The following is a 14,978-nucleotide window of genomic DNA, read 5'->3' on the forward strand; positions in this document are numbered from 1 at the left end:
TTGCATCATGTTAATGTTCATCTAGCATTAAAAGGCAACATATACACAGGGGGTCAAGAATGCTACACAAGCCTCCCGCCTCATCAGCATCTATAGCTGGAAATACTAAACTTCATATTCTAAATAAACGAGACCAAAATGCATAAGTTGTGCAGTTCAATGCTGCACAACTCAATTTCATGGAATAATTTGCTTTTTTAAAGAAGTAAAAAAAAACACCCCAGACCAAACAACAAGGAGTGAAAAGAACACCAGGGGCATTGTGTGGGGAAATTAAGTGTGCTAGTAATGAGATCTGAAAGCTGCAGAGGCACCAGCAGAAGTAACCAGCTGAAGCCCTTCGGACTACCTCCTCTCTGCCCTCTGATCCTTTAGCACACCTTTAAACTCTTTTTCTATAGGTATGAGGGCTAGAAACTTTGGGGAAGAGGGCACATATGAATCGGGATGCCCAGAATTCCAAAAAGGGACCCCATTACAGCAATGAATAGATTGGTGCAACCTTGGCCATGCAGATTCTTAGACCCCTCGTGCTTCAACACTTAGCACTACATGACATTCAAATATACAGATAGCTATTGATGCAAATAGAGATATGCCAGGTATAGGGAAATTTTGTTTCAGCAAAATTTTGCTGAGCATTAGCACTAAGGGAGGGGAAGGGACACCTTGAACACGAAGCCACTTTACCTATATATCCTCCGCCTCCTCCACCTGAGGAGCACCCCCCTCCACCCCCTCCGAAACCCCCTCTTGTCTCCCACCCCCACTTCTTCATGGCCTGGGGGCAGGATTTTCCTCCGGTAGCGCCTTCCAGCAAGGATTTTCCCGACCAGAGGAAGGAAGTGTTATCACTCCAGCCACCTCCACCACCTGCAGTTTAAAAAAAAAGAAGAAGAGGAGTTTGGATTTGATATCCCGCTTTATCACTACCCGAAGGAGTCTCAAAGCAGCTAATATTCTCCTTTCCCTTCCTCCCCCACAACAAACACTCTGTGAGGTGAGTGGGGCTGAGAGACTTCAGAGAAGTGTGACCGGCCCAAGGTCACTCAGCAGCTGCAGGTGGAGGAGCGGGGACGCGAACCCGGTTCACCAGATTACGGGTCCACCGCTCTTAACCACTACACCATGCTGCCTCTCCAAAAGGGAAAATAGTTCCAGTAAGTTCCCATTGCATCCATAAAATGCAGGAGAAACTCAGCTAGGTTATAGGTTCCTTACTGGAAAGTACAGAATTTGTGGAGAACAAGTCTCATCTATACTATGTATATACTTTTTTTTTAAAAAAAGGGTTTAAGTGCTAATAACAATAACTTATTTCTTTTACTCCTCTCCCCCATCTGACTGGGTTGCCCCAGCCACTCTGGTTGGCTTCCACAAAAATACAGAGGAAAAGGTGCATGGCAGGGAGGGAAGAACCACATCAAACATTAAAAGCTTCTCAAAACAGGGCTGCTTCAGATGTCTACAATTTTTTTTAGAGTTGTTTAACTCTTTGCCACCTGCAGGGAGGGTGTCCCACAGGGTGGGTGTGACTAACAAAAAGACCTTCTGCCTGGTTCCCTGTAATTTCACTTCTCATAGTAAGGGAACTGCCAGAAGACCCTTGGAGCTTGACCTCAGTGTCTGAGCTGAACGATGGAGGTGGAGATGCTCTTTCAGGTACCCAGGGCTGAAGCTATAGCTTCCTCTCAAGTAGTATGTATCAGAGCGAAAGAGTGGGGGAGTTAGTTGCTAGAAATTCATTGCCTCTCTTTCAATGGAGGCTCAATGGAAACCTGACACACTTAAACCTGTTTTTGTGCAGTATCAGTCAAAGTGTACACATGCCTTTGATGCTGGATTGTGGAAGGTCAACATGACATTATGGTGCCAATAGGGCTAGACCTGCCATGTACCAGGATGATGAGGAAACAGATGAAAGCAGAAATTGTGCCTGAATGCTGCACCAAGGCTTTTAAAGTGTCAAATCTAGTGTATCTTTTGCTTTAGGTAGCAAAATGTCTTGGTCCAACACTGGCTAACAAAGGCTTTCTTTATATCATAACAGTAATATGGGAACACATATAGTATCCTCTCCGCAAATGACAGGTTAATCCAGAAATTGGGCTAACAAGGGGAGAAACCAAAGCTTACTTGCAAAGCACATGCTTTTGTGTTCAGAAAGTGCCAGGTTTGAGCCCTGCCCCCTCCAATGAAAAGGACTGGGGAACAGCCCTGTGAGACTGGTGAGCTGCTACAAGTCAGAGTAGACAATACTAGGCTAGATAGTATAATAACCTAACCTTCTATAGGGCAGCTTTCTATATTCCCGATTATTGTTCTTGCACTGGGTCTTTTGGAAAAGCAGCACGGAAATGGATCTATGAAACACAAAATTCACCTAGAAAACGGGATCTCAAAGAAAGTTTCAGACCCTAGGTCAGCAATGAAAGGACAGGGGCTGTTACAATGAACCCTATGTTAGAGTTTGACATTCCTTTGGTTTCTGTGTCACACTCCATTTCCTGCCTGAACTCTTTGAGGCATATTGTCAGGAGCTGGACTGAGGAGGAATGGTGAGGACCGCCCCCCCCCTCTCCTGAACCTTCCCAAGAACAGGAGAACAGGAGGACAGTATAGATTTATAGCAGTGGTTTGCAGAAGGGCATAGTTCAGAGGCTACAGAGAGAAGAAGCTGGGAAATATTGGGAGAAGAGCAGCAGGAAGAAGAAACACCAGGGGAGAGACAGCTGACAGTGTCTTTAGAAAGCATTCCTGACCCCCCCCCCCCAGGACCAGGCAGGCATTGAGAGTAGTAGAACAGAAAGCTCAGAGGCAGAAAACTCAGATCAGCTGGTGCAGGGATGACATAGAATAGGAGAGACGGAGGGGGTGGGACTTTACTCGGAGCAACGCCATTATCTAAGAGAAACTGCATTCCTTCATCTCTCTCTCTCTCTCGGTGAATATTGAATAAAGTACTTGGTAAGAACTCTTCTTGTTCATCTGCTTCTTGGCTGCCACCGTGGGAGGGATCGGATTCCCTGAAGCCTCATATAAATTGAGGCAGCTGTTCTGATACTAGATATTCTCTTTTCCCTATCTCAACAACCCCCAGCTGGAATCCACTATACAGTTGAGAGGCAATAGGCCCAGTTCACGCTAGAGAGAGCCTTTTTCTGGAAGAGTGTGTGGGCACCCTCTGTTTTGGACCACATAGATCATGGATCTAGACACCCTGTGCTACTGCATAATTGGCGCTCTATCTGAGCAATCTCTCTCCCTTTTAAGGATGGAGAATCACATAAATCAGGTGGGGCATCCACATCACATGTGACATTACCTGTGATGTGTGGGGGAGGAGTCTACCTCTGCTTCTGATCCATTTAGAGACACTGATTGGCTCAGTGTTTGAACTGGGCCAACAGTCATTCTCCTCCACCAGTGTTTTAAAATTTCCAATAGCTAGGCTACAGAGAGTGCAGGAAGCAGTCTATCATTGTGAAAGGCTGCTTATTCTACAAAAATGACAGAGCTCTTCCATTTTTTATCTTCCACCTCATCAAGAGGTCTGTTCCATGTGATGGATGAATCAAGCCTTTGGGAATCCAAAAGCTATTTTGGCTGGCTTATTATAATTTAGTTTGGGTTGGTAAATAACTACATAAATATATTGACTTTTTAACATTTTGGGGAAATTTCCAATAAACTTATTAAAAAATAGAGAAAAGTTGTATTATAATAATTAAAAATGATTGCCAAGTACTTGCAGTAATATAATATAATATTATAATATAATATAATATAATATTATAATATAATATAATATAATATAATATAATATAATATAATATAATAATATAATATAATATAATATAATATAATATAATATTACTGTAACCAGTGGGAATTGACCTACAATGGCTTCTGAAAAGAGAACGAGCTGGAGACATTCATGCATATTAACAAACTAATTGGAACTGGCAGAGAGTTGCTGCCCTTTGAACTCCCAACTCTGTGAGACATTCTTGGGTATGGGCTGCTGCTAAGAGAACAAAGTGATGAGGATGTCAGAAACTACCTAGCAGACAGTCTTGCAAAAGACATTTACCCTAAAGTGCTTGAAAAGTGGGAACAAGCAAACAGTTCTTTTGTTGCCCCCACTGTAAATTCACAAGCCACAATCTTACAGAAAATCAAAGAGAACCAGAAGGTCAAAAACATATGTTGAAGAGGTTTTCACTTTAAAACTTGACAAGCTTTGTGACATCCTCAAATGCAAGTCTATTCCCCTCCACCTATGCTCTGAATTTCGCTGCCCTGCAGATGCTAATTGCAAAGATGAAGCTCACATTAACTGTACATGCCCTAAGGAGATGAAGATCTCTGTGAAGGAACTTGCTTTCATTAAAGGTCCGAGAGAGAAGACTGGTTCTACTGGACCACATCAGACTGGCTTGCCAGATCTGCCTCAGCATAACAGACAAATAGTGGAAGCGGCAAGATGAGAGAAGGAAGCTTGCTGAATATAAGCAAAGAAGAAAGCAGAATGCTCCAATACCATCAAATGAAATAATTTTCTCTGCTGAGGAAAATGAAGAACAAATAGCTGATGCCCAAAATGGAAATGATGGAAGTTAGGAATTAGGAAAACCAAGCAGGCCTTCCACTTCTAATAAAAAGACAGATTAAAAATACATAGCGTTGCTATGGAGAGCATCAGATATAATGTTGGCCTGTGTGCCACAGTTGCAATCCCCACTGCTTCCTTTATGGATGGTGTAGTTGATCACAATAAAGTCAAGAAGGGCCAAAGAAAAAGTTATGATAACCCTGTATCAGGAATTTGATTATCTTTGTCCGAAGGGTGAAATTGACTGCATCTTCTTGGACGGCTGTAAAGAGACAACTAAAGGTTGAAAGCATACATTTCAGACCAGCAGTTCCCCATCAACACCACAGAACAGCATTATTCTGTGTGCAGTGAACCAGATGAAAGATCTCTACTGCTTCACTCAAAGAGAGAAAAACCAGCGGAAGCTACTGCTAATAATCTTGTAGATTTCACGAAGATGTGGATAGATAAGAGCCTGCAGGCCATTGGAGGTGATTCTACAAATGTTAACACTGGCTGGGAGGGTGGTGACATGCATTGGGTAGAGGTCAAGCTTGGTTGTAAGCTGATCTGGTTGGTTTGTGCCCTCCACACCAATGAGTTACCCCACAACACTTGATCACAGCACTTGATGCGAAGACCTTGTCTGACAGCAAGTGGACAGGTAACACTGGCAAGATGCTAGACACTGTGACAGAACTCGAAGCTGATCTTTCATTCACCAAACTATCCACTGAGGAGCCTCTCACTTCATGGAGTGACAATAAAGGATATGTCTACTGATCAAGTGTACGGGTATCAGATCACACACGCCATAAGGTCAGGTAAACTTCTCACCAATCTGGCCCAGTGAGCCTTTCAAGGTGGTTAACAACAGCAAACAGGCTACACATGAATGTATACACATGAGAGATGTGAGGGCTGCATCAGTGGCCAAAGAGCAAATTGGCAGCTGATGTCCACGAGCCATTCAGAGCAAGACTTAATGAAACTTCTTGTTTAAATTTCTTATTAACTGATGTCATTACTTTCTAATGTTGTTTTATGATTACAAGGTAATGTTGTATGCTTAGTAGGACATGTTTTATGCAGAGAAACTAAATTATTAATAGGCATTACCTGACCTTTTCAGAAGGTAAAATTAAAATTCTGTGGTTTTTCTAGAGCAGCGTATGTGCTTTTTAATCAAACATAGATTTACCAAGCCAAATGTTGTCCAGTCACAAACAATAATAGCAGATTTGAATTCATCACACTGAAAAACATATTTTTAAGACCCCTCACTGAATAAATGTTTAAAAATTAAACGCCCTGCCCTAAAATGACATGCCCTAGTGTGGTGGTATCTAACATTTTCCAACTAACATAGTTTCCAACTAACATTTTAGGTGGAGATTTTTATCCCAGTTTGTATCTCTATTGGCGCTTAATAGCTTTTAAATAGGTTCTTATTGTTGATGTTTTTATTGTTAAGTAGCCTCAGGACGTTTTATGGGAAGCGATTCATAAATGAATCAATCAAACAAACAAATAAACAAACTATGGTTTATTAAGCTGGGAGAACCGTGTCTGAAAAGGATATAGAAGGATAAAAACATCAGATTTTTTTAAAAAAGGAAACAGAACTGAAAAGAGGCCTCTGTTGTAAACATTGGTGCATATGGATATATGCAAAATAAGACTGCAGAAAAAGTTAATGATCTGTGCGGAGGAAGAAAAAGTGCCTCAGCAATGGCCAGAATGGGAAGCATCCATAAAATGTTTTTTTTTTTTCAAAGGAGCCCTGCTGGTGCTAAGGGGTATTGTACTAAGTAAGGTGGGCGTCTCCTTTTTGAGGTAGTACTTTTAGCGATTAAGAGAGACTGAGAAAGAGAGAACACTGGCCAGAATAGGGCAATCATTGGGTATACCCTGTGTTAATAAAAAGCAGCAGATACTAGAAAATTGAACTATGCATAAATGGCACCTCAAAACTCTCCACCATATTTTCAGGTAGAGAAATCAGAGATACTACTTCCATGAATTATCTGACAGTTTCTGGAGTGGGGAGGCTGTGCTCACCATTGGCAAATGGCAGCAACCAAATTTTCCTCTTTTCTCCTCAGGTTTCTCTCTCTGTCTCTCGGGGTGAGGGGGATTGTTTGCATTGTCTACAACAGCCAGACTTTGTCATGTACTGGGTCTTTGGTAGGAATAAATGGTGGCTGCCACAATGAATGAATAAATACTGGAGAATATTATGGGAAAATAAAGTGGCCTTTTTCTAGCAGGCTGAGAAAGAAAAATATCCGATGTTTTCTCAGAAAAATGTATTCTCTTCAGCTCTACTCAAAATAAGCCACATAAAAATTGGATGAACATCTGGAAGTGTTCATAAATCCATTCTCATTCAGTCTAGAATGATGTAGAACAAATACTGCATCTTGGTTCTACTCTCACAATCAGTACCGGACAGCATAATAATGGATCTTAAAACCACACAGATAAATGCACCAGCAACGTGTTATGACTAACCTTTGTAATTTATAATAGGTAAAGGTAAAGGGACCCCTGACCATTAGGTCCAGTCGTCACCGACTCTGGGGTCGCGGCGCTCATCTCGCTTTATTGGCCGAGGGAGCTGGCGTACTAAGCCACTACTAAGTCATGTGGCCAGCATGACTAAGCCACTTCTGGCGAACTAGAGCAGCGCACAGAAACGCCATTTACGTTCCCGCTGGAGCGGTACCTATTTATTTACTTGCACTTTGACGTGCTTTCGAACTGCTAGGTTGGCAGGAGCAGGGACTGAGCAACGGGAGCTCACCCCGTTGTGGGGATTCAAACCTCTGACCCTCTGATCAGCAAGTCCTAGGCTTTGTGGTTTAATCCACAGCGCCACCTGTGTCCCATGTAATTTATAATAACAATAGTTTAAATAATAAAAGGGATAGATTTCCCAATGTATGTAATGAATGTTTGAAGAAATATTCTGTATGAAATCTCCAGGGTCAAATAAAAAACCATTTTATTTTATTTTGGATTGGCATCAGTCTGCAACTGCTACCATTTTCTGATTCCATAGAAAATATGGCATTAAAATAATTTCCCCAAACTACTAATTGCAAATACAAAAGATGGTTATATGTTATATAAGAGGTCGCTAATCTGGGTTAAGTGATCTCAACTTTATGTCTTGTTTGAGATTAATTTATATTCAAGAGTTCTGAGAAGCAGCAGATTATGCAGCAGAATTCCCAGTCCAGTCGTTAAAAAATAATTATTTGGTGCGGGGCGGGGGTGGGAATAGATGATGGGTGAACTGGTCAAACAGTTGTACCTTTTCTACTTCTTAACCACCATTTCAACATAAATGTTTTAAGGGGTAAATAGCTCACTTTTAATAAATGTCATGAACATTTGTGATCTGGTCAAGGTAATACAGGCCCTCTGGTTCAGCAGGGAAATAAAGTGACAGCTGTGGGCTCTAAGCTAACACCCATAACTCCTGAGCTATTCTTCTTTGCTAATGATAATGGCTGTGATCCAAAGAAGTTATATGAATGTACAGGGGAGAACCATATGGGCAGCCGGAGCTTTGTGTGATAAATTGTCACTGCAGCAGTTCCCAGGCTGAAGAGACAAGCTGCTGCTTTTTAAACTATAACAACTGCTTGTTTCTCTGGCGGGAGATGCTGATGCGGCAAATGCGGCAAACAATGCCCATTGGGTGCTGCTTCTTTGGCTCAGAACCAAATGGCTTTTGCCAACCATCTTGTTATGCCTGGCAAGGCGCTTGGAGTGAGTTAGTGGATGTTCCTTACCTGCGGCTCCTGGTTTCCCACTGAGCCCTGGAACAGATGTGTCATTCTCCAGTTTTTCTTGGTGAAATGTATATGCCTTGTCCCTGTAGGCCTTGCCACCACCTCCTGCTGCAACAATCAAGGGGACTGGCTTTCCATTTTCCATCTTGACAGGTGGAATCGAGAAACAAAGCTGGATTTTAGATGTGTCAGACATGTAAATAACAAGTTCGTTGCACTAAGCCAGCAACCCCCAGGCTTGTGGAGTAGCCCAGATTACTGCTGCATTATTTATCTGCCTGCATCCCAAAGATTAATTGTGACCATTAGGTTTCTCATGTACTGTAGGAGTAAAGAGCAGCAGTAAAAGTATTTGGCAATGGCTTGCACACAGGGAGGCCAACAGCACCGGGAATATACCACATTTTGTGTAGTAGAACACAGTGGATCTTCTCTGAAGGATTCTGTCACAACACGCTGCTATCACTTGCTAAACTGTGTGTTCTGGCATGGAGTTTAAATATCTATCTATCTATAATCTATCTATCATCTATCTATATCTGTATCTCTATCTATCTATCATTTATCTATCTATCATCTATCTATCTATCTATCATCTATCTATATCTATCTATTTATCATCTATCTATCATCTATCTATCATCTATATCTATCTATCTATCTATCTATCTATCTATCTATCTATCATCTATCTATCATCATCTATCTATCTATCTATCATCTATCTATCTATCTATCTATCATCTATCATCTACCTACCTACCTACCTATCTATCTATCTATCTATCATCTATCTACCATCTATCTACCATCTATCTATCTATCATCTATCTACCATCTATCTATCTATCTATCTATCTATCTATCTATCTATCTATCTATCATCTATCTATCTATCTATCATCTATCTATCTATCATCTATCTATCTATCTATCTATCATCTATCTATCTATCTATCATCTATCTATCTATCTATCATCTACCTATCTATCTATCATCTATCATCTATCTATCATCTATCTATCTATCTATCTATCTATCTATCTATCTATCTATCTATCATCTATCTATCTATCTATCTATCATCTATCTATCTATCTATCTATCATCTACCTATCTATCTATCATCTATCTATCATCTATCTATCTATCTATCTATCTATCATCTATCATCTATCATCTATCTATCTATCTATCTATATCTATCTATCTATCTATCATCTATCTATCATCTATCTATCTATCATCTATCTATCTATCTATCTATCTATCTATCTATCTATCTATCATCTTTTAATTCCAATAAAAGTCCCTAGACATCTGTCAAGTGGACATAGCCTTCAGAAGGACAAGCAGACATTAATAGGGGCGTCACTCCACCCCCTTGTTCATGTCGGCTGCCCTCTTCTGAACCTTTTCCAACTCTACAATATCCCTTTTTGAGGTGTCATGACCAGAACTATACAGAGTTTTCCAAATGCGGTCACAGCAGAAATTTCCATTCTTGATTAACCACAGCTTGCCGTTTCAGCTGACCTTGAGAAACTTTTTAATAATCTGAGCTGTGGTTTGTTTGAAACAGGGCAACTTCAAATACTGGTTTATGAAAACTCTGGGCTTTTTCAACCAATCACAGCTAGGATTAACTAAAGTTTGTATTTTGGAAGTCACACTAAATGGGGGTTAATAGAGAATGAAAATGAAAGCTTCTAATCTTATTGCAGCCACATTGGAAGGCAAGGGGAGAAGGAGATGATGCATGAACTCAAAGGTCACTGGTTTAGCACAATATTTAATCTGGCCCACAAACATAAGCATATGTGTTATTTTCACACTAGCCAGCTCCTTTACCCAACTGTGAATTCCTGAAGCTTAGGAAAAGGTTGTAATAGTGGCAGACACTGCAGGTAGGGCTAGAAAAAGCCTCTGCTTGGGACCCTGGGGAGCCACCACCAGTCAGGATAGTGAAGCAATGAGCTAGACAGACCATGCGTATTTTCGATGTTTCTGTGGTCTGACTGTCACAAAAAGTGAGTTGGTGTGATGTCATCAAACAGATATGAGATAATTAAACAGCAACCTATATAAGCGCATGTGTGCAATTACCAGACTCATTTGAGGGCAGGGGAGATCATACTTCCCCTAGTTCAGGCTGAAAAGGACCAAAGGGAAGGAAGCATAAGTAAACCGAGTGCCTCAAGCTGAAAGGACAAAGTTTAATATTTGTATGGATGGTGGATATTTGCGTACCTTAAATATATAAGTTGCTCCTCCACCTCCACCACCACCTCCAGCCCATTCATAGACACTCTTATTTACTTTAATTTCATCTTCAACGACATTATTCTCTCCAATGCAGACCTTCTGTATAACTTGGTTGGTCAGAGTCTGTAAATAAAAATGTCCAGAATTATACCGTGGACAGAGAATGGGATGGGAAGAGAACCTTTCTCACTGATGTGCTAGATAACGCTGCTGTTTTACTTGTAGGCTGTTGGTTACATGAGAGAGGATTGAAAAGTGACAACTCCATTTGCTGATTGAAGTGGAACAGTCCACTCTAGCTCATTGGGACTCTGTCACTTCATTCTGCTCCATGTGTAGATCAGGCCCTGGTCAATTGGCAAGGAACTGATAATGAGGCTAAAGATTCTGTGAAGAAGAACCTATTTTCTTGCCTATCTTAATTTGCTGCTTAATGCAATCATAAAAAAGTGTTAGGCAGCCCCATAAAGTGATAGCATTTTTTTTTATCTGCAAAGAGATTATCGGAAAAGAACCCTTTCTTCCTGCCAATAATTAGGACATTTGGCCTTCATGTATATTTCAAGGGATTCTTCAATGAAGATTAATGATTGGAACCACCTGACAAGCAGGAAGAAACAAAGACACCCAATTTGGAGAAAAGGTCATTGGTAGAATGAAGAATACAGAGTCTGCTCCCAGCCCACCTAGAAGATCTTCCTACAGTGTGCTTCAGCTCAGCTTCAGAAATATGTAACTGGGCATGGACAGACCCATGAAAGTGCCGTCCATCCCAGTTCTGCACAGGGATGGAACTAAGCCCCCCCCCATTTTGTTTAAAATCTGAAAAAAAACCACAAATGTAAAAAACCCAACCAACTTAGAATAAAATAAAAGTGCTTAAGATGTGCGTAAGGGCTGCCTCAATTTGGTAAGTTGGTAACATTTTTTCCTTCCTTCAAAGAAGCTCAGTTATCTAGGTGTCCACAGCCTGGAACAGCTAGTGTGTGTGAGGCTTTGAATAGAGAAGATCAAAGGGAGTGCCAGGACCTGATATGGATTCATGATCTGATCTAGGTCATGTTCCACCGAGATTGAATCAGGTAAGTCTGCTTTGGAATTCGACTTCTGTACATTCCTCCCCCATCAACTAGGTGCAACAGAAATTGCACTGCCCTGTGTGCTTGGCTGCAACAGCAGCAGCATCTGCTTCCCTGTACTGAGTACAGAACAATGTATTCATTATGTGAATAAAATAAATGCACATAAATGCTAAATCTGAATTATGCTGCCCTAGGTCCTGTAGACTGCCAGAGAAGACGCAAAGGGAGGAAAAGGAAAGGCTGTGAGATACATTGCAGAAGGTGTTGACTCCACTCGCTCTAGAGACTACTCTGATGCTGGCATAAAATGAGACTGCTTCAGAAGACAAGAGTTGCATTGCTGTATTACTTACTTATTTATTGCATTTATATCCCACAGAGTCTCCAAGGAGTTTGGTGGGTTTACATTGTTGACTCCCTTTCTATTTTATTCCCACAGCATGCCTGTGAGGTAGGTTAGCTTGAGAAACAGCAGCCCAAGGTCACCCAGTAAGTTGAACCAGTTCTCCCCCACTGATGGTTCAATACTTTAGTCACTGTGCTATGCTGGATTAGACCAAAGGTCAATGCAGTCCTTCAGCCTGGTGTTAAATAGTGGCCAGCCATCAGAGATGGAACTTTTAGTTTAATATTAGCTCAAATGCAATGTTTTTCAATAGGCCACTTCAGACATTCATCAAGGTCTGCTGTACACATGGTTATCTTATGATTTCTCAGCAGTTGTCTGCGGTATACTACACTTGATGGTTGGCAACTGAGTGTGTAAAACCAACTCCACTGAAAACCATTTTATGTGAAACGTGGAAAGATGTTGAATTTCTTGCTATGGCTTTGTATCTGTTTTGGCACCCCACTGATTCTGTAATTTCCAAGCAATATGCATGCAGGCCAAGGCTTGGCCCTCCTCCCCATGTTGTTCAGATCAATTTGACCTACAATATTGAAATAGGAGGGAAGGTGGCCTTGGTCCCTCTCATGATTTATAGGCCAAAGCTCAGCCAAGGAACATGAAAAACAACATAGGCCTAGAAAGAAACTATCTTTACAAAATTGCACATGCTGATGATTAACCAAATACAGTCCTGCTTTGAGGTGCTCTACATTCATACGGAAATACTTTACGAGGGAAACAGAACCTGATCTACAGCAACTTAATCTTAAATTTATGCCTCTAAAGTTAAGCTTGTTGATCAATAGCAGGCTCTCAGAGCTGGTCCACAGAAGGCTGTAGGTGCTATAAAAATCCCAACACCTGCTAACTCTAATTCACAGTTGGAGAAGGGATGGTTAATCAAATGACTTAGTGCAATGACCCAGAGAAACCAATAGATCACAATTGGATTTTTTTTTTTTAAAAAAAAAGAAAGACGACTTCATGGCAAAGACATAACTGATTACAATCCAATCAAGTTAAAGCCACTTCCACAAGTCAATGCAATCTCTTTGCCTCGATGAAAGAATTACATTAGCACTCAATAAATCTTTGCTAAGATTACAGTGCCCTGTAATTTAATGACTTCGTATATTATCGTGTGCTGCAATGCTCAGATTATGGATACAAAATAGGAGACTGAATCTAGATAGACCACAATCCAAAAAATATTAACCTCTTGCATTTATGTGCATGGTGAGCGTGGATGTGAAAGGGGATGCACCATCCACGCCTAAGGATTTTTTTCTGGTATTGCTTGGACATTTGTAATGAAGTCCCCCACTTTCTTTCTTCATCCTATAATAACAACATAAGAATCTGGTGTCCAGACCCTAGTCATCTGAAATATACTCAAGCAAAGAACCCCGCTGAATTCTTAATGCTCAGTGGAAACAGCACTGTGCAGTTCCAAAAAGAATCACTTGTCTTGGAGTTTTCACATAAGGGACACAAGCTAAGCTAAAAAAAAAAGTATTAGGGGAAAAAAGGAACACACAACCTGAATTCATTTCCCCCCCAAACTCAGTAACATGAGAACTTAATTCAATGGTCTTGCGATCCCTTTCTTCCATTCCATTAATGTTCACTGAGTGTTATGACACAGAGAAGTAGAAACTACTGAAAGTAGCTCCCAGATTATTTAAATTCCTTTTCACAGAGATGCTACCACCTCCTAAAATTTCACCTCTGTGTTAAGTTCCCATGTACCATGTAGGAACACTCACCTCACAATGTAACATCATCACATTGTGTATTTCTCTACCTCTGGCAGTAGCAGCCAATAATACACAGGGGGGAACCCAGGAAGTGATGATGCCACACTGGTGGTTGAATGTTTTTACATGTAGCTCAGTGTTAGACCATGTGTTTTGCATACAAAAGGTCCCAAACTGAGCTAGATGGACCAATGGCCAGTCTTGGTATTAAGCAACTTCTTATGGTCCTAACTCCATCTAGGGATGCCATTTTGGTCCTGCCTCTGACTACTGTCCTGCATGTAGATGTGTCATTCTAGCCTCATTGCCAGGGCCATCTTGAATTTAAATTTATTTTGTTTAAGATGCACAGCCTTCCCTCATTGGCTCCTCAAAATGATCCCTGCTTAAGACTTTCGTTTTTCAGCTTCCACTGCTTCAGTTGAAAGCCTCCAATTGATTAAGGAATCTTTAGATGATTAACCATCTGCTTCTCACCGATTAATTTATAACATGTACATAAAAACAGCAAACTACCAAAAACTCCCCTAGTGGTCTACTAGGGATGGGGGGGGGGGAAGAAATTTGATTCAGGTTGCATTTAAAGGTAGGCAAACCAAAGCAATTCACGTTTTCTGAAGTCTGAAATCTGAAATTTGTGATGCAATTTCCAACCGGTGTTCACAAAAATGTATATATTGGAGGAAAGGCTGCATAAAAATGTATATAGATATGAAAACAACAATAGAAAAATGCAATGTATTGGGGGAAATTGCTTGTAAAAATGTGTATATTAGCCAAAACTGCATACAAATGTGCTTATTAGGAGAAATTTGCACTGAAATACTGATGAATTATCATCAGCATTAAAAAAAAAAAATCTATATTGCAAATTGATGTAGAAATGTGGAAAACTGAATTTGAGGTAGGAAAAATGAGAAACTGAGAAAACTGAAATTGACGGATCTGTCCATTCCTAATCTACTCTTAATAAATGTGTGCCTTAACTCTCAAGGCCCAGATATTTCAATCCAAACAGAGTGTTTCAATGTGCTCGTGGATGGGGGTGGGGGGATGGCCTAAATCAGGATGGATGATAACTT

The 14,978-nt window shown here is 40.7% G+C and overlaps 1 protein-coding gene across 1 annotated transcript in view; it reads right to left on the minus strand.

The window, feature by feature from the left end:
* Nucleotides 1–14,978, minus strand: part of ALK (ALK receptor tyrosine kinase) — a 579,386-nt gene that overhangs the window by 38,651 nt on the left and 525,757 nt on the right. Inside the window, exons 14-16 of the mRNA XM_053382982.1 lie at nt 10,652–10,789; nt 8,401–8,545; nt 691–873 (exon numbers count right to left, since the gene is read on the minus strand). Coding sequence (XP_053238957.1) covers nt 691–873; nt 8,401–8,545; nt 10,652–10,789 — 466 coding nt within the window. The remainder of the gene's footprint in view (nt 1–690; nt 874–8,400; nt 8,546–10,651; nt 10,790–14,978) is intronic.

This window comes from Podarcis raffonei, chromosome 3 (genome assembly GCF_027172205.1).
Source record: "Podarcis raffonei isolate rPodRaf1 chromosome 3, rPodRaf1.pri, whole genome shotgun sequence".
Lineage (NCBI taxonomy): Eukaryota > Metazoa > Chordata > Lepidosauria > Squamata > Lacertidae > Podarcis > Podarcis raffonei.